Consider the following 19,978-nt stretch of genomic DNA (forward strand, 5'->3'; position numbering starts at 1 on the left):
TCTCACACTCCATGCCTCTGATCACTTCCCCATCTTCCACTTCCTCCCCATCTCCTTGAACTTTCTTCCACACATCTATCAGCCGGTTCCTCCCAATTACTGGGGTCTGATCTTCATCTCACCTTTACCTGTGAGCTGCCTGGGAATTGCACCAGACATCTGATGTCGGCAGCCCTAGTACTAGGTTTGACCACAGCACCGGTATCACTCCCAGTGTCAATGCTTATTACAACATGATTGAATGAAGGATAATTGTGTCTACAATTTGCAGTTCAGAGACTCTTTTACCACCATTAAGCGTCTTCACAGTTGGATAGAGATTGAAAGTCCCTTCACTTCAACCAGACCAGTAACACAGCAGTTCAGCCAGCTGGGTACTTGGCAACTTGCCCATTTGTGTCACTGATGCACATTTCAGACACGAACTTCTGTCGATGTAGCGTCACATCTGTGATCGGAAGAAATGTTTTATCCCCAAAACCGCGAACTGTAAGTAACATTGAAGGAAATCCGTACGTTTAAGACTCTGATTGTAACGCCAGGGAGGAGCCGAGTGTTTGATAACATTTGACTCATTTCTCGGGGGTGTCGATGAACAACACCCGTGATCCTGTGGAAGGAACTCTTGTCCACTACAAGCCGGAAGCAACAGTTTAACTCGCAGCCACGGCATCAGGTGCAGCGACACGGAGAGCGGCCGCCACAGTGTCCGGCGCGATGGCTGTTACTGGCGTTGTGGCTCATTTGCCAATAATGTTTCTTCTGTTAGGTACGTTTCTGAAAGCAGGAATTGAATTAGCTTTTTCAACCTTGTTGCTTTAACCTCTCGGACGGAGTAATTGAGGTGGAGACTGTGGGAGTGTTGGACCCGGGAGGGATAGAGCCGAGACCCTGAGTGATGCCCGGCGCTGCCAGTTTTTGTAGAATAGTGGGGGGAGGTGAACTGCCGGGGTGAGTGAACTTGGAGGACTGATCAGTGCTGATCTGAATGGACTAAGAAACAAGATCAGAACACCGAATATCCCCCGATCATTGCGGTGAAGCTTTGGGAGCACAGAGGGTATGTGAGTGGGAAAATGAATCACAGATACAAAATGGCAAGGGAGGAGAATGATTTCAATACTCGAGATCACAATCTGATCTTCGTACCTTCCCTGCATGTTTCTGTTACTGTGACTGAACAGCTCTCTGAAATGTTACCGCAGGACTATCGGATGTGTCAAAACTACAGAAATACTGGTCAATCACCACATCCTTCTCGGGGTCAGCTGAGGGGTGGGTGTTTCAGGGTGTGGGAAATACCTAATAATATCCACATCCCTTTGAATACGTACTAACTTTCCGTAATATTCCTCAGATGTCACCCGGCAGGTAAAATGGATCACATTCCCGTTGCTCGGACAGGTTTCCAAACTGTGGACACTCCCCGTCTGCTCATCCCATTCAGCGCCATCTGTAACTTTCTTTTCCTGGATTGTTTCAGGTCGAGTCGCCTTCGTCTCTGGAACAGAAGTGCGAGGAGTCACGGGACAGTCGATCACACTGCCGTGCCGCTTTTCTGTCGGAAAATATGTGAAAAGTGAGATGTGCTGGGGCCGGGGACAGTGTGGTGCTGTGAACTGTGGAGATGAGCTGATTAGAACAAATGGAGACAGAGTGACTTCTGTAACATCCCAGAGATATAGTCTTGGTGGTAGAATTGCGGCAGGAGATGTGTCGCTCACTATAAATGATCTGCGGAGAGAAGATAGCGGCTGGTATTGCTGCCGTGTGGAGATTCCGGGATGGTTTAATAATCTGAAAACGAATTTGAATCTCCTGGTTTCGGACGGTAAGCAGCTCAATGTTACATGATTCTGTGTCAGAAATGGCGGTTTAGCGGTGTAGCTGCGAGTATAATTGCCCCGCATTTCTTGCGAAGCAGGCTCAATTCCGAGCTCCTGTGCTCGTTGTGTGTAAATTATATGTCCTTCCTTGCTTCTTCCGGGTGCTCTGAGATCGCAAGAACAGGTTGGTAGGTTCATCGGTCACCGTAATCTGCCGATAGTGTAAATTGACAGCAGGACAATGGCGGGAGCCAAGTTTCCAGGGAGATATGGGGGGTGTATCTGATGGGAACCTTGAGCAGATAATATGTTCTTGATGAGCTGAACGGCCCTCTTCTGCCCCTGAGAGCATAAGAAATAATATACTGATTTATTGTCCACTCTGTTGTATATCCAGTAGAATGGATAATGTGCAGGATGACAACGGCAGGACAGTACAATGTGATATGCACAAAGAGTCTGAGATTCTGTGGAAAGGAATATTTTGTGTGTTGTATCAGACATGCAACACAAAACAATGGGCTTAGGGTGTCAATAACAGTGTTAATGCTGCCGTCATAGGAACATAACAAATTGAAACAGGAGTTGTCCATTGGGCATTCTTGGCTGTTCCACCATTCGTTCAGAAAGTGGTTGATCATCTACCTCAGTGCCATTTCCACCACTGTCCTGTATCTTTAGACTCCATGTCCAGACATCTATCAACCGGCGTTTTGAACATATACAAAGAATGGGCATCTACTAAAACTTCACCACCACAGAAAGATCTTCTTATGTATGTTCTGGCTGGCCTTCCTTAAGTTCTAGGTTCCTCAATCAGGAAAGCACATTCCTTACATTTTGTTCTGCCAAGTCCTTGAGGGATTTAGTATGTTTTGTTGAAGTAGAAGAGAGCACAGTCCCAGTCTACTCAATATCTCCTCATATAGAAACCCTGCCAACCGTGAATCTTTTTCGCACTCTGCCTATAGCAAGTCTAACCTTTCTTAGGTGAGAGGTCAAAACTGTTGACATTATGTTCCATTTGTCATTTTCTTACCCACTCACTGAGCTTGTCTATATAAGCTTACTGCCTCTTCACATCCTCTTCTGTGCTCCTAGTCCCACTTGATTTTACACCATTGGTAAATCTCCAAACATATCCTTTGTAATCTCATAAATTTCATTCCATCCCAGTCCTGAATAATGACCCCTTATTTTGAGATGATGATCCCAATTCTTGACAGGCAAAGCTTCTCATACACCTACCCTTTCAAACCCTCTCAGAATTGTATGCATTTCAATGAACCCATCTCTCATTCTTCTAAGCTCTGCTTTCTCCTCAACATCTGGGTAAAGAAAAATATCTATTTGCCTGTGAAACCTTTCCCCGGTTGTCTCTGGAAATGCGGCTCATCAGCCCCTCGCTAACGAGCCCTGGACTCCACAGCGAGAAACCCACCTTTCTCGGGCTTTGTATGTCTACGTGTATATGACTTTGGTCCCACCAAATCCCTGAGGTTGGGATGTTTCATCCACCTAAACCACTGTTTAGAAACATAGAAAATATACAGCATAATACAGGCCCTTCTGCTCACAAAACTGTGCCAGACAAGTCCCTAACTTAGAACTACCTAGGCTTTACCCATAGCCCTCTATTAAGCACCATGTAGCCATCCAGGAGTCTCTTAAAAGACCCTATCATTTCTGCTGCTGGCAGACCATTCTATGCACTCATCACTCTCTGTGTATAAAAAAAACTTACCCCTGACATCTCCTTTGTACCTACTTCCAGGCACCTTCAATCTATGCCCTCATGTGTTAGCCAGTTCAGCCCTGTGGAAACGCCTCTCACTATCCACACAATCAATGCATCTCATTATCTTCTACACCTCTATCAATTCACCTCTCATCCTCCATCGCTCCAAGGAGAAATGGCCGAGTTCACTCAACCTATTCTCAAAAGGCATATTCCCCAATCCAGGCAACATACTTGTAAATCTCCTCTGCACCCTTTCTATGGTTTCCATGTTCCTCCTGTAGTGAGGCAACCAGAACTGAGCACAGTACTCCAAGTGGGGTCTGACCAGGGCCCTACTGTATATAGGTACAACATTACCTCTCAGCTCTTAATGCCACAATTGATGAGGGCCAATGCATTGTATGCCTTCTTAACCACAGAGTCAACCTGCTTAGCAGCTTTGAGTGTCCTTTGGACCCCAAGATCCCTCTGATCCTACACACTGCTAAGAGTCTTACCAGTAATACTATATTCTGCCATCATATTTCACCTACCAAAATGAACAACCTCACACTTATCTGGGTTGAACTCCATCTGCCACTTCTCAGGCAAGTTTTGCATCCTGTCAATGTCCCGTTGTAACCTCTGACAGCCCTCCACACTATCCACAACACACCCAACTTTGTGTCATCAGTAAATTTACTAACCCAACCCTCCACTTTCTCATCCAGGTCATTTATAAAAATCACAAAGAGAAGGGTCCCAGAACAGATCCCCGAGGCACACCACTGGTCATCGGCCTCCATGCAGAATATGCCCAGTCTACAACCACTCTTTGCCTTCTGTGGGCAAGCCAGTTCTGGATCCACAAAGCAATGTACCCTAGGATCCCATGCCTCCTTACTTTCTGAATAAGCCTTGCATGGGGTACCTTATCAAATGCCTTGCTAAAATCCATATACACTACATCTATGGCTCTATCTTCATCAATTTACTTAGTCACATCCTCAAAAAATTCACAATCAGGCTCGTAAGGCACGACCTGCCTTTGGCAAAGCCATTTTGACTGTTATATTATGCCTCTCCAAATGTTCATAAATCCTGTCTCTCAGGATCTTCTCCATCAACTTACTAACCACTGAAGTAAGACTCACTGGCCTACAATTTCTTGGGATATCTCTACTCCCTTTCTTGAATAAGGGAACAACATCTGGAACCCTCCAATCCTCCGGAAACGCTCCCGTGCTCATTGATGGTGCAGAGATCATTGCTAGAGGCTCAGCAATCCCTTCCCTCGCTTCCACAGTAGCCTGGGGTACATCCTGTCTAGTCCCATTGACTTATCCAACTTAATGCTTTCCAAAAGCTCCAGCACATCCCCTTTCCTAATATCTACACTCTCAAGCTTTTCAGTCCAATGCAAGTCATCCCTACAATCGCCAAGATCCTTTTCCATAGTTGTGTGTGTGTGTGTGTGTGTGTGTGTGTGTGTGTGTGTGTGTGTGTGTGTGTGTGTGTGTGTGTGTGTGTGTGTGTGTGTGTGTGTGTGTGTGTGTGTGTGTGTGTGTACAAAACTAGGCTCTTTCAAACCTATGGGTGAATGGGTAGCATCTTACCATGATGAAGAGAGTTCAGTTCAGTTTGTGGTATTTAGCTGAGTAGCGTTGGAGAGAGAGTGAGAGGTGATGCCGTCGATCTTCCCGTTGTCTTCCATGGTCTTCTGAAATCCTGTTGTGGTTATCGACTATGACTATAGCACGTACGACCATTCTTCAATGATGGAATTATCACCCAGGCGAGGGTGGACACACAAATAATTCCCCACCAGTCGCACCTTTTCACACTGTGAGAGCAACTGATCGATTTCCCTGAATCGATCCTCCAAAAACCCCACCTTCTTGTGGGTGCAACAAAGCTCGTTCAGTGTCGGAAACTGTGTGTCTGTCTGTATAACAGCGGACCTGCCTTTTATTTCCACATGTTGGACACCAGCTGTCCATCAACCTGCTCTGCCCTCCTCTCTCTGCTGGAACTTTTACAAGCAGGCAAGTGTCCTCGCGGAAAGGTAAACAAGCTGGTAGAGAAACCATAACATCAATCTTTTGAGCAGTTTCTGTCTCTCTCTCTCACTGTGCTGGATGCCTCCCCCTCTCTCTTAATAGCAGCACATTTCATAGGGTCTATTCTGGACCCCATCACAAACTAGGGTTACCTGTGACAAGTCCTATTCGCTAATGTCTTATCCTCATGCTCTTCAAGGTTCTGTGAATCCCAGCAATCGCCATCAGCAAGAAATAACAGATCATTCACTGCATACATTTATAAAAAAGTATATTTAAGAATGTCAACTGAAGCAACCAGTTGTTAAAGGAAAGAAAGAAAGAAACCAAAAAAGGCCCATTATACTTAAGCAGTCACATATGCACGGTGGAGCTCAAATCTTCAAAACGCTGTTGGTTTTTGATGTACACACTGCACCTTCCCAACATCACCCAAAATCCATCTCAAACAAACAGGCTCTCCCTCGCGAGTATTGGTCTTCCTTCTTGAAGGCATTCATCTGCACAAAGCACCTTGTGGAGTAGGAACGCATCCTCAGCCAACTTTCCTCCTGTCTTTTCCCAGCTCCCGCCAACAAAGACCTCTCCACCCAGAGTTCTCTAGAATCCCCTCCCAATTCTACCATCCTGACTGGCTGACAGCACGTTCCTAAGTTGAACAACAAAACTCTTTATCTCAGCTCAAACCCAAACAAGGTGAAAGCAGAACTGGTAATTTGAAATACCTACAGCACAGCAGTAAAAATCTTAACCAGATTGTTATACCTAGAATCAATGTATGAACATTATTTCTTTTATTCAAGTTTTTTTTATTGTTTATCTTCTTATTGCCGTACTTATTTTTCAGTGACCATGTACGCAGACACCTAGATGGTTTCAATGTCAACTCACTCATGATATTACAAAAATCTGTTTTTCTAATGTTCCTGCTGAAGTGGATCATGTCACATTTCAACACATTATATTCCATTCGTCATGTGCTTGTCTATTTAGCTAGCCCTCTCTTTTCTGCTGATTTCTACTGACATTCTCTGTAAATCCCACACAGGCAGGTGAGAGTCCGTCATTAAATCTTGGAAATGTTATCCTTGAGCTAAGACATTGTTATGTTATGAACAGAAGACATTCCAGCCCCATGACAATGGAGACCAATGAGCTGCAGCTTCCCAATGCAAGGATAACTTCAACACGCACAAAATGCTGGAGGAACTCAGCAGGCCTGTCACAACCACAGATTTGACAGCACAGTAGATACAGCAATTGCGCTTGTGAATATGCACATGTCAGCTAATTATTTCATTGTGATTGTATTTATCTCCATACTTGTTATCGTAGAGCTTGTCGAGACTTAGACACAGCATAGCAGCGCATCGCTGCATGTTTGCATTCAGCCTTGGCTGAGAAATTGGAATGTTGAGTCAACTGACTCTGAAGACTAGCGGTTTTCATTTAATATTTAGTTGTTCTTTTCAGTCACAGTGTAGGCTTCATTTTCCATTTGAGAGTTTTACTTAATGGCCTGTTTGGCCTAGCATTTATTGTTATCTTTTCCCTTTATCACTGTTCACATTAATGTCTGAACCATTGACCCACTTCAGTGTCTCTCACTCTACACTTGGGCCATGTCTGAACCATCGGTGACAAGGCCAGGCATCATCTATGCACAAAAATACCAAACTAATAGACCTGGATGACCAGTTTTAACCCGAAAACCTTTCCATAGATGCTGCCTGTCCTGTTGAGTTCCTCCAGCATTTTGTGTGTGTTGCTTGGATTCCAGCATCTGCAGATTTTCTCTTGTTTGTGACAAGGATAACTTGTTTATTTTATCTCCGTTTTCTATGTTAACCAGTACATTACTAGTAAAGTCAGTATGTTAACCCCAATCCAATGTGATCTTATTGTGCCTAACAGTGGCAGCTAAAAGATTGGGTAGCTTTGAGCTTTAGGAGTAGCAAAGTTGTAGTTGTACAGAGTCTTGGCATGGGTCTAGCAAACCCACTGAAGAACGGTCGTACGAGGTCATAGTCGGTGACCATAACAGGACAGGAAGACAACGGCATCACCTCTCGTTCTCTCTCTCTCCAATGGTACACCAGCAACTACCTTGACCTAAACTAAAGTGAACTGAACTCTGAACCATCATTAGACTATCCATTTACCCCTAGACTTTGCAAGAGCTTGGTTTTGATTCCTATTTCCTCACTTCTGTATATATCATTGCTAACCTGTTTTATATATTTGCATTTTATAGTACTGTATTACTTAGTTTACTAATAAACACTATTAGTTACAGTAATACCAGACTCCAACGTGTATTCCATTTCTGCTGGTTTGGTAACCCGGTCATGGGGTACTTGACAAACTGGACTCACAGATAGCTATTCACATCACCCTTCCCTCACTCTACAATGGAATGAATGCTCAACGTATTTGGAGGCTTCATGATAGATTCATTGCTTGAACATTTGGTCCATTTGGTCAGAATATATCTGTGACGAGAGAGCTAGATAAGGATGGTTAAGATCCAAGTACTGGAGTATCAGAGACTAGAATCACGACATAGCCGCCAATTAGCAGGTCAGGTCTGAGTCTTTAAAGACTGTATCAGCTATTAATATTCCAGAGAGTCAGAATGTCCAAACACCAGAAACTGGTGTGGTCAGGTGCTTATCATAACAATATCTGAACTGTCCTTTGACCACCCGGTGTTCAGACAATTACTGTCCTTGCCCAGAAACTGCTTACTTATCATTGTTTCTCATAAGCTGAAGGCACAGCAGTCTGTTACAGAGTGAATATATATCTGTAGCCTGGATCTGGGTCACTGAGCATCAGAATGCTCCCTGTGTTTTCACACAGTGATGAACATTCGGGTGTGGGTGAATCTTTTCTTGTGCAGCACATCTGAGATTGTCATGTGGAGCACATAAATAACATGGAGAGATTCATAAATGCTAGCTGATTGACATGTTGAACATATAGTGATGTACACTGAGGTCCATATTGGTCAGGCTGACGTCAGATCAGACTTGGACATTGACTAATAATTCAATATATATTTTAGACTAGAAGTCACTTCATGACAATATAGCACCTAGAACTGGAATAAAAACATCCCAAGGTGTTATTTTCAATAACAAGAAATTGTCTCCATTCCTGTCCAATAAATAATCAAATTAAAAATCTACTATTGTGATCTATATCTATTTATTTTATCTGGTAATTTCCTCTTTCTCTTGCAAACACTCGGAAATCTGTAGTTCGAATTATTTTTCCAATGTGGAGAAGAACATTGTGAGAACTAAATTTAACATGCTAATGTGGAAGAAGTGTATATGGTGATGGGAAGCAGTAATTGTGCAGATGTTGCTTCACAGAAGCTGCATTGGTAGTTGTAAGAGATGGAGTGTGTAGAGATGGAGGTGGTAGATGGAGCCTGGTAGCTACAGAGAGGTTGAACACCTGGAGAGATGAGAAAAATGTTAGGTCCAGTTGGCATCATATTGATGATGGGGAAAATGACCCAGGATGGATGTAGAAGCTGGTGGGGGGGGGGGGGGAAGGTGAGGTCACTGTCCTTGCTGCTGACATGAGGGGAGGAATGAGAGCACAAGTGTGGGGAGCAGAATAGTTGCAGTTACTGACAGTTGGCGAGAAATTAGCAGTAAGAATATTTGCAACTATTTTGCTTAAAGCAATTTGTGCAAAAGTAGAGAAGCAGTGTTCATGGGTGGAGGAGAGGAAGAAGCTGTTCCCCTCCACTGATTATGTGTTTTAAGGCTCCTGATTTTCCTTGTTGATGGTGGCAAAGCTGTGCTTAACATGTCCTTACCTTAGATCTTACCTAGGGTTACCCATATCACTCTATTTTTCTAAGTTCCATGTACCTATCCAGGAGTCTCCAAAAAGACCCTATCGTATCTGCCTCCACTACTGTCGCCGGCAGCCCATTCCATGCACTCACCACACTCTTAAGGCTCCTGTACTTCCTCGTTGATGGTGGCAATGAGATGAGGGCACATCCTGGGTGGTGGGGCCCCTTAATGATGGATGTTGCCTTTATGAGGAATCAGCTTGTGAAGACGTCTCTGATGCTGGGGAGGATGGAGCCCGTAATGAAGCTGGCTGAGTTTGCAACCTTCTGCAGCTTTTTCCGAGCCGTGCTGTGGTTTATTGATACCTGCCGGTGATGGAACCAGTTAGAATACTCTCCGTGGTACATCTGTCACAATTTGCCAGTGTCTTTGGTGACACAGAAAATCTCCTCAAACTCCATTCAGATAGCAGCACGCTTGGTTGCAACGGCTGTTGGGTGGAACCAGTCGTGTAATTGTTTGTCCTTTCTGACCTTTTTATGATCACAAGTCACTGCTGGATACTATGAACACTGAGTACTGCACGACTACCCCACGAGTGACCTGCTGGATAGTGGGGGAACTGGACTTGTTGCATGCTGTGTCATCACCTGCTACAGCCATGCAGGGGAGAAGGCATCAGAGGCAGTGCATGGTCCAATAAACTGTGAAAATGATTGTCCGACATTTTTCTTATAATCGCAAATCCCTGCTGGAAACTGATCATGTAAGATACTGCATTGGTTCATTAGCGAGACCAACAGGAGGGGAGATGCGTGGCCTTGGTTGTTGTGAGAACCAGGTCTCATGCTGTGACGACTCCTATTACAGCTGGCCAGGGGAAGTGACGCAGGAGGCAGTGTAGGAGAGAGCAAAGGCATGGCGGGCACACTAATATCTGTGCTGGGTTGGAGCTGGCCCCCACAGACCAGCTCTCCTGTTGGTGCTACTCACTAGTGTTCACTCAGTGGAAGTCAAGCTGGATTGCGCTGGTCTATGGCTGCACTAGTGCATGATGAGGAACTGCTGTGTGCTTGTTCTTGTGGAATCTGGCTCCACGACAATATCACATGCACCATCAATCTACAGGCCACGACATTGACTTGGGCTATATTATCTTTTTGTGACTGTATGCTTTTCTGAAATCATAACTATTGTATATGTCTTATACGTGCTGTGTGTGATTATTGGTTCTGTGTTTTGCCACGTCTCTCTGGAGGAATGCTATCTCATTTGGCTGTATATGAGTGCATAGTTGAATGACAATTGAACTTGAATGTGAAATATAACCACTGATGTACCTTCCCTGTAATTACATCAGTATGTTGGACCTAGGATAGGTCGTCAGAGATACTGAAACACTGCTCACCCTTTCCACTGCTGACCACTCAATGAGGACTGGTGTGTGTTCCCTCAAATTCCCCTTCCTGAAGTCCACAAACAATTCCTTGGTCTTACTGAAGTTGAGTGCAAGGTTGTTGTTGGGACACCACTCCACCAGCTGATCTGTCTCTCTCCTGTACACCTCATCACCATCTGAGATTCTTTCAACAACAGTTATGTCACTGGCAAATTTATAGATAGTTTTTAAGCTGTGCCTAGTCATACAGTCATGGATATAGAGAGAGCAGAGCAGGGGGCTGAGCATGTATCCTTCTGGTGTGCCGGTGCTGATTGTCAATGAGGAGATGGTATTTGCAATTCACATTTACTATTGTCTCCCAACAAGAAAGTCCTGGATCCAGTTGCAGAGAGAGGTATAGAGGTCCAGGTTTTGAAGCTTGTTGATTAACACTGAGAGTATGCTGTGCTGTAATTATCAATCAGCAGTCCAACATAGGTATTGCTGGTGACCTGATGGTCCAAGGCCAAGTGGAGATATGGTGAGATTGCATTCACTGTAGCCTATTGTGGCAGTAGGCAAATTACAGTAGGTCCAGGTCCTTAGAAAGGAGTTAGTTGTGGCCTTGATCATCTGCTCGATGTACTTTGTCAAAGTAGATGTGAGTGCATCTTTGCAATAGTCATTAAGGCAGCTCACCCTGCTATTCTTGGGCACTGGTATGACTGACACCCTTACGAGGCAGCTGGAAACCTCTGACTGTAGCAGTGAGGAATTACAGATGTCCTTGAACATTCCTGCCAGTTGATTGGCACAGGTTTTCAGAGCCTGATCAGGTACATCATAGTGACCTGATCCCTTTTGAAAGGTGTACTGACATTGGCCGACAAGATGTTAGGAAGTGGAGGCCTCAGGGTCCTGTGCTTCCCTCTTACTTGCCGCACAGTACCCCTACCTCATCACCCTTCTCTTAAAGGGAAACTGCACTTGCCACACAAATCTGCAGTCCAGAGTCTGTCGAATTTGAGGATCGATAGATTTTTTTAAACACTTCAAAACAATGTTGCTTACTGAAGAACCCATGTCTGTGACTGTGGTTTTCAGCTGTAATAGTCCTAAGTGGAGACTTTTGATGATTCCCTTTGGAGCTTGCACTTTTCAGCACCATCTTGGAACATCTAAAACACCAACGTGGAACTCTGTAGGAGAGAAAACATGATAAATGCAAAAGTAGAGAACTTGGAAAGGTGGTTATGGAAAGTGTTGCCATCAGAAGAACACATTGCAAGGAACTGGAGAAGAGGATGGAATGGAATCCTTATAGGAGAACTATGGGAAAAGACATAGACAAGATCAGTAGGAACATTCATCGATTGTAAAGAGTAATGGTCAATCACTTATTTCTGAAAATGCAGCTGGAAAAGTTAAAGTCAAAAGATAATACCAGAGGTGGATCCCACAAAAAAGAGAGCTGAGTGGAAATTGTTTGCAGAACTGATGACATGTTTGACTTCCTTGTAAGAGTAAGAAAGAGGAAATATACTGCCAAATATTTAATGAAGAAAGAGGTAAGAGATTGATCCTGAATAGAACTGAAACAAGTACTGTCCCACATGTTCTGCCCAGCTTAGATCACATTGTGTTCTCATAGAAACATCTTTAATTTGGAGGATGTAAAATGATTTTCTAGGAAAGTGAAAGGAAGTGAAGGGGAGGGAACAGAAAAAAAGGAAATTATGTCAATTAGCATGATTTCAGTGGTTGGGAAGATGCTGGAATCCATTATTAAAGATGAGGTTTTGGAGTATTTGGAAGCTCATGATAAAGAAGGCCAAGTCAGCATGGTTTCCTTCAGGGGAAATCTTCCCTGACAAATCTGTTGGGATCCTTTGAGGAAATGACAGACAGGATATAAAGGAGAATCAATGAATGTTGTTTAGTTGAATTTTCAGAAGTCCTTTGACGAAGTGCCTCTCGTGAGGTTTCTTAACAAGATAAGAGCCCATGGTATTACAGGAAAGATACTAGCATGGAAAGAGGATTAGCTGATTGGCAGGAGAATAAGAGTGGGGATAAATGGGGCCTATTCTGCTTGGCTTCTTTCTTTCTTTCTCTATCTCTGTCTGTCTCTATCCCTTTTGCTATCTCTCTCTCTCTCGATATAGATATTATATATAAATATATATAATATCCCTAAGCAAAAACTTACTCCCAGCACAAATTGCTTTAACAGATCCAGTAACAACTGTTTCCATATTGGGATTTCTAAAGGTTGCCTTGCATTTATTGTGGACTGCACATAGGCAGATATATCAGAGATTATGAAACAAGAACTACATGACAGTAGTTGAGAGATTTTAAACACAAACTAAATTGTTGACATTTGCCTGCCAAGTTTATTAAATTTTCTGTCACAGTTCCATTATCAGGTATTTCATTTGCAATGACATGTTGATCCCAGTAATGTTTCCCATGACTTCAGTGGTACAAATGCTTTTGTCATTGATCCTGAGATTAACCTTACTCAGAGTGACAGAGTTCCACGTCATGTAACAAATCAGCAAGAATGTTCTTTGTGATTGCCTGGGGCTTTTCAAATAATATTCCTCATTGTCCCATTTGTTGTTTATAGAAGTGAGAAACAACACACTGGAAAGGGAAAGAGAAATCCAGTGCAGAAGATCCACAGCCTGTTGTAAATTGTCCAAGAGAATTGCAGCAGAAAGCGATTCTGTGGGGAGGAAATGGTTTATTAATCTCACGAGTTTAGCAAAAGCTGGAATAGATGCATGTTCAACATAGAATGTGCATCGCCTGACTGACCATCCAAGGATATTCAGCGTTAGTGTAGAAGAAACAGAAAATATCATCTCAATCACAAGTGGGTCAATGTTTTAGGCTATTGAGACCATTTGGTCTTTATCAGATTGTGTGACCAACTCCAGACTTTGTAACAATTTAATCAAAAATCACCCATACAAACTGTGTGTGCAGCTGTGCAAAACTTGGAGAAAGTAAATCAGTCATCTTAAAGAAAATGAAAAGTATTTTAGCTTTGAAATGGAGAAGGTGTTGGAAAAGGTATAGAATTAGCAAACACTGGGACAAGTGTGGATTGTTTAGAAACATCCGGTGTGGCTTTGTTAAAGGCTAATGGTGTCTAATTAATCTGACACAGTTGTTGATGAGGTCAGATAATCACTGATTATTTGATAATGTGCTACATTTGCAAGTAGGAGTAATTTAGGTGCACATCTTGGTTGGCATGAATGACATGGGCCTATTTCCATGCTATATTACTCTATACTCAATTACAGGATTTTTCATCAAGGTTAATATAATAAAAAAGATAGTAAATATAAAATAAATACTGTAAATTACAGTAAGTATACATAAAAAATAATTAAATCAGTAGCTCCAATGTGAGGGAAAAAATTAGATGATATTTTCAAAATATACAGATGGTGTAAAATTTGGATGCATTGTGAATCATGAAATAGACAATATTGGACATCAAGAACTGGATGGAGGAATGGGCGATGGATGCTCAGAAGTGTGAAGTGTTGTATTTTGTGAAGAAGAGCAGATATAAACCAGATGGATCATATGAAAGTGAGAATAGTATGGAAATTGTTAACAAGCATCAAGAGACTTTCTACTGAAGATGGAGTTTACTGCAGACAAGTGTGAGGATTTGCACTTAGGCAGGACCAGTCTTACACAGTGACTGGTGGAGCAATGGGGGGTGTGGTAGAACAAAAGAGATCTGCAAATACAGATCCGTAATTCGTTTAAAGTGCTGTCACGGATAGATACATCCTCTACATCCTCTACATAGCACCATCCAGAGACAGAGAAGCAGTTTCAGCGACAGGTTGCTATCGATGCAATGCTCCTCAGACAGGATGAGGTGGTCAATACTCCCCAATGCCATTAGGCTTTACAATTCAACCGCCAGGAGTAAGATATGTTAAAGTGCTGGGGTTGATTGTATTTAATGTATTTAAGTAAACTACTTAAGAACTTTTTAAAAGCTTTATTAATGCTTTTTAAGAGAGTGATTTAGATGCATATCATATTTTTACTGAGTTAAGTATTGTATGTAATTAGTTTTGCTACAACAAGTGTATGGGACATTGGAAAAAATGTTGAATTTCCCCATGGGGATGAATAAAGTATCTATCTATCTATCTATCTATATGGCCATAAAGAAAGCTTTTGCACATTGGCCTTCAAAAATCAATGTATTCAGTACAAGAAATGGGATGTTATGTTGAAATTGCATGAGACGTTGGTGAGGCCTAATTTTGAGTATTGTGTGCTGTTTTGGTCACCTGCCTACAGGAAATATGTAAACAAGGTTGAAGGAGTGCAGAGAAAATTTACAAGGATGTTGCTGTAACTTGAGAACCTGAGTTATAAGGAAAGATTGAATAGGTTAGGACTTTATTCCCTAGAATGTAGAAGATCTAGAGGGGATTTGATAGAGGTGTACAACATTATGAAGGGTATAGATCGGGTTAATTCAAGTAGGCTTTTGCAACTGAGGTTGGGTGGGACATGGGTTAAGGGTGAAAGGTGAAAACTCTAAGAAGAACGTGTTCACCCAGAGGGCCGTGAGAGTGTGGAATGAGCTGACAGAACAAGTGGTGTATGCAAGCTCAATTTCAACATTTAAGAGATCTTAGATATTCCATAAGAGTCTAACAAAGCCATTGTGTCCAAGCACCACAAAGATTTTATCATGAAACACAGTCCCCATCTATTGCCTTCTCCGAATCAACAGACCTGTCCATCCTGTGGATTGAGAACTCATCGGGTCTTACTGATTTATCCAGTATGTCCGAAGTGAGCCTTGTCTCCATGAAAAAGAGAATGTGGCAATTCCTCATTTCCTTCTGATACAGTAATCTTGCCTTAGGTCCGCAATCTTGTTCTCCATTGACTGTACATTTGCTAACAGTATACTGGGTAGAGTAAGTTTCATGCCCTGACGTTTCACTCTAGCTTAGTCTTCCCCTCCACCCTCTCTTCCAAACATGGTGATCTATCTTTGTCTGCTAAAAGATGCCGTACCTGCTTGCTCGAAAGTTAAGTCCTCTGAGTCCTCCAGAAGATCGCGAAATCACTAATTCTTCAAAATGGTTCAAAATTATGTTAAAGGGAAATTTCAGTCTGCAGATTGCAGTGAGAGTCATTCAGAAGTATATTTTGAAGTTTTGTAAGCCACCCATAGCACGTTGCCATTTTCACTCATCCTCGCCAATAGAGTGTAAATAACTGGGTCCTCCGTAGAACTGCATTTGACCCAGCACTTACTGACTCCCAAGCCAAAGACAATCTGTTTACTTCACTGTTTTATTTCTGTAACAAGAGCATTCCTGTGTATCACCGCAAATTCAATGTTTTTTTTTGTTTAATTGTGGAAATGTGAAAGGCATTTTGAACCTGCATATCCCTCACATTTACTGGTTCTCCAGATCTAACCCAGCCCTCATTTAGTTCTACGTGAGTCATTGATTGAGAAAAATGAATGAGTTCACTGACATGAAAGTAAATTAACTTTTCTTCTGTTACAGCCACCAGCACAACATCTCCTTCAACCACAACTGAGTCCTTGTCTACAGACCGTGGAAGTGACATTACTCCATCTACTTACCCGGGTCAGTCTGCATCTTCCAGGCATTACAATTTATCCTCTAAACAATGACATCAATATTTTTTTATTTGTGTATACTGCACAATTTAACTATAATCTTCAAAGTGGACAAAAAGGCCTTGAAATTGCTTACAATTTAAATGTTCATGTGTAGAACATTAACAATTATGGTGGCTTTAACTAGATAAAGTATTCTATAGCCAGGTCTCTGTAGATCCCATGGTCCTTAATCTTCTGAAGCACCTTGCCATTCACTTTACTGAAGTTGAAGTAAACAGCATCCATCCTCATTAATTAACCTAACACCTCCTCAAAAACCACAAATAGGTAAAATATTTCCTTCCCTTTCTAGAGAAGGGGCTAGACTTCACCTCTCCTTATGAAATGAGGCTGATTTGTTCAGTGGTGGGGGGCACGTTGTGATCAGTGACAATAATTATATTAGCTTTTGATATGATTCAATATAATGTCATAAACTGGGGTAAGGCTTATTCTGATAGCGTCAGACTGGAATTCTTAAAAGTTGATTGGCAGAGGCTGCTTGCAGGTCAGGGGACATCTGGTAAATGGGAGGCACTTAACTGTGTGACAGGAAGACTTCAGCACCAGCATGTTCCTGTTAGAGTGATGTGCAAGGCTGGTAAAATTAGAGAACCTGGTGATAAAGGATATGGAGGATCTGGTCTGAAAGAAGAACAAGGCAGGTGATAGGTATAGGCAGCTTGCTTCAAGCAATTATTATGGAAGAGTATATTGGATGTAGGAGCACACTTGGGAATGAAATTAGAAGGGGTCTACGAGATATCCCTGGCTGATAAAATAAAGGAGATTATCAAAGGTTCCATAAGTATACTAAGAATAAAAAAGCAACTGGAGGAAGAACCATCCTCCCATGGATCACAGTGGTAATCTAAATTTTCATTTTCATTTTTCAATCTTTTTATTGATTTCAGTAAAAAATATACAAATCAGAGGAGAAGTTTAGCAAACAGATAATACAAAAGACATATAAACCACAATAAAGAAAAGTATATATTGTCAAAATCAGGTAGGTATAGTGTTACACTGTTATATATACAATATAATCAAAAAAACCACAACTCCTCTTAACAAATCATAAAAAATGATTGGAAATTTTTATTTAATAAAAGGAAAAAAAACACTAAACTAAATTGAAACAAAAAAAAAGAAAAAGAAAGATTGGGCAGTCCATTCAAGGATAAAATTAGAAGAAAACGGAAGAGAGAAAACATCCTTCCAGTCACCTCCGAACCTTCATGGATAAGGATTTTCCCTAAAGAGAATAAAGAAAAATAAATAAATAAACAATAAATTAAATCATATGAAAATATTAAATAAAAGGGTCACCAGACTTGCTCAAAATTAAAAGATGTATCAAACATCCCGCTTCTAATTTTCTCCAAGCTTAGACATGACATAATGGAGGAGAGCCAATAAAAAACAGTAGGTGGATTAGAATCTTTCCAGTATAACAAGATAGCTCTCCTAGCCAGTAAAGTTGAAAAGGCTGTCACATGATGAACGGAAGCAGATACACTACCTACTTCCTCTGGAATAATCCCAAAAATTGCCATAAGTGAATTGGGTTGAACATCCACATCTATCCAATGATATAGATAAAAAATGGGATGAGGTCCTACAAGGTGAATTTAGGGAGTTAGGAGATAAACTAAAAAGTAGGACCATAAAGGTAATAATCTCTGGATTACTACCAGTGCCACATGCTAGTCAGAGTTGAAATATCAGGATATTTCAGATGAATACGTGGCTTGAAAAATGGTGCAAGGCAGAGGGATTCAAATTTCTGGGGCATTGGAACCAGTTCTGGGGGAGGTGAGACCAGTATAAACAGGACAGTCTGCACCTGGGTTGGACTGGAACCAATGTCCTAGGGGGAACGTTTGCTACTGCTGTTCAGGAGGCTTTAAACTAATGTGGCAGGGGGGTGGGAACAAGTGCAGAGAGACAGAGGGGTGTAAAATGAGGGTAGAAGCAAAAAGTAGTAAGGTGAAAAGTAAAAGTGGCAGGCAAGCAAATCCAGGGCAAAAAGCAAAAAGAGCCACTTTTCAACATAATTGTATAAGGGCTAAGAGTGTTGTAAAAACAACCGTGAAGGCTTTGTGTGTCAATGTGAGGAGCATTTGTAACAAGGTGGATGAATTGAATGTGCAGATAGTTATTAATAAATATGATATAGTTGGAATCACAGAGACATGGCTCCAGGGTGACCAAGGATGGGAGCTCAACATCCAGGGATATTCAATATTCAGGAGGGACAGACAGGAAAGAAAAGGAGGTGGGGTAGCATTGCTGGTTAGAGAGGAGATTAACGCAATAGAAGGGAAGGACATTAGCCTGGAGGATGTGGAATCGATATGGGTAGAGTTGAATAACACTAAGTGGCAGAAAACGCTGGTGGGAGTTGTGTACAGGCCACCTAACAGTAGTAGTGAGGTTGGGGATGGCATTAAACAGGAAATTAGAAATGCGTGCAATAAAGGAACAATAGTTATAATGGGTGACTTTGGTAAGGGGGCTGAGGAAGATGATTTCTTGGAATGTATGCGAGATGGTTTTCTGAACCAACATGTCGTGGAACCAACTAGAGAGCAGGCCATTCTAGGTTAGGTATTGAGCAATGAGGAAGGGTTAGTTAGCAATCTTGTCATGCGAGGCCCCTTGGGTAAGAGTGACCATAATATGGTGGAATTCTTCATTAAGATGGAGAGTGACATAGTTAATTCAGAAACTAAGGTTCTGAACTTAAAGAAGGGTAACTTTGAAGGTATGAGACGTGAATTAGCTAAGATAGACTGGCAAATGGTACTTAAAGGGTTGACGGTGGATATGCAATGGCAAGCATTTAAAGATCGCACGGATGAACTACAACAATTGTTCATCCAGTTGGGCAAAAGAATAAACCAGGGAAGGTAGTGCACCCGTGGCTGACAAGGGAAATTAGGGATAGTATCAAGTCCAAAGAAGAAACATATAAATTAGCCAGAAAAAGCGGCACACGTGAGGACTGGGAGAAATTCAGAGTCCAGCAGAGGAGGACAAAGGGCTTAATTAGGAAAGGGAAAAAAGATTATGAGAAAGCTGGCAGGGAACATAAAAACTGACTGTAAAAGCTTTTATAGATATGTGAAAAGAAAAAGATCGTCAAGACGAATGTAGGTCCTTTACAGTCAGAAACAGGTGAATTGATCATAGGGAACAAAGACATGGCAGACCAATTGAATAACTACTTTGGTTCTGTCTTCACTAAGGAGGACATAAATAATCTTCTGGTAATAGTAGGGGACCGAGTGTCTAGTGAGATGGAGGAACTGAGGGAAATACATGTTAGTAGGGAAGTGGTGTTAGGTAAATTGAAGGGATTAAAGGCAGATAAATCCCTACGGCCAGATGGTCTGCATCCCAGAGTGCTTAAGGAAGTAGCTCAAGAAATAGTGGATGCATTAGTGATAATTTTTCAAAACTCCTTAGATTC

The 19,978-nt window shown here is 42.0% G+C and overlaps 1 protein-coding gene across 2 annotated transcripts in view; it reads left to right on the top strand.

The window, feature by feature from the left end:
* Nucleotides 1–614: 614 nt before the first annotated feature.
* Nucleotides 615–19,978, top strand: part of LOC140739611 (hepatitis A virus cellular receptor 1 homolog) — a 39,755-nt gene continuing 20,391 nt past the window's right edge. For both annotated transcript variants that reach the window (XM_073068015.1, XM_073068016.1), the window contains exons 1-3: nt 615–769; nt 1,484–1,831; nt 16,385–16,468. In XM_073068015.1, coding sequence (XP_072924116.1) covers nt 718–769; nt 1,484–1,831; nt 16,385–16,468 — 484 coding nt within the window. In that variant the 5' untranslated portion in view covers nt 615–717. The remainder of the gene's footprint in view (nt 770–1,483; nt 1,832–16,384; nt 16,469–19,978) is intronic.

This window comes from Hemitrygon akajei, chromosome 15 (assembly GCF_048418815.1).
Source record: "Hemitrygon akajei chromosome 15, sHemAka1.3, whole genome shotgun sequence".
Lineage (NCBI taxonomy): Eukaryota > Metazoa > Chordata > Chondrichthyes > Myliobatiformes > Dasyatidae > Hemitrygon > Hemitrygon akajei.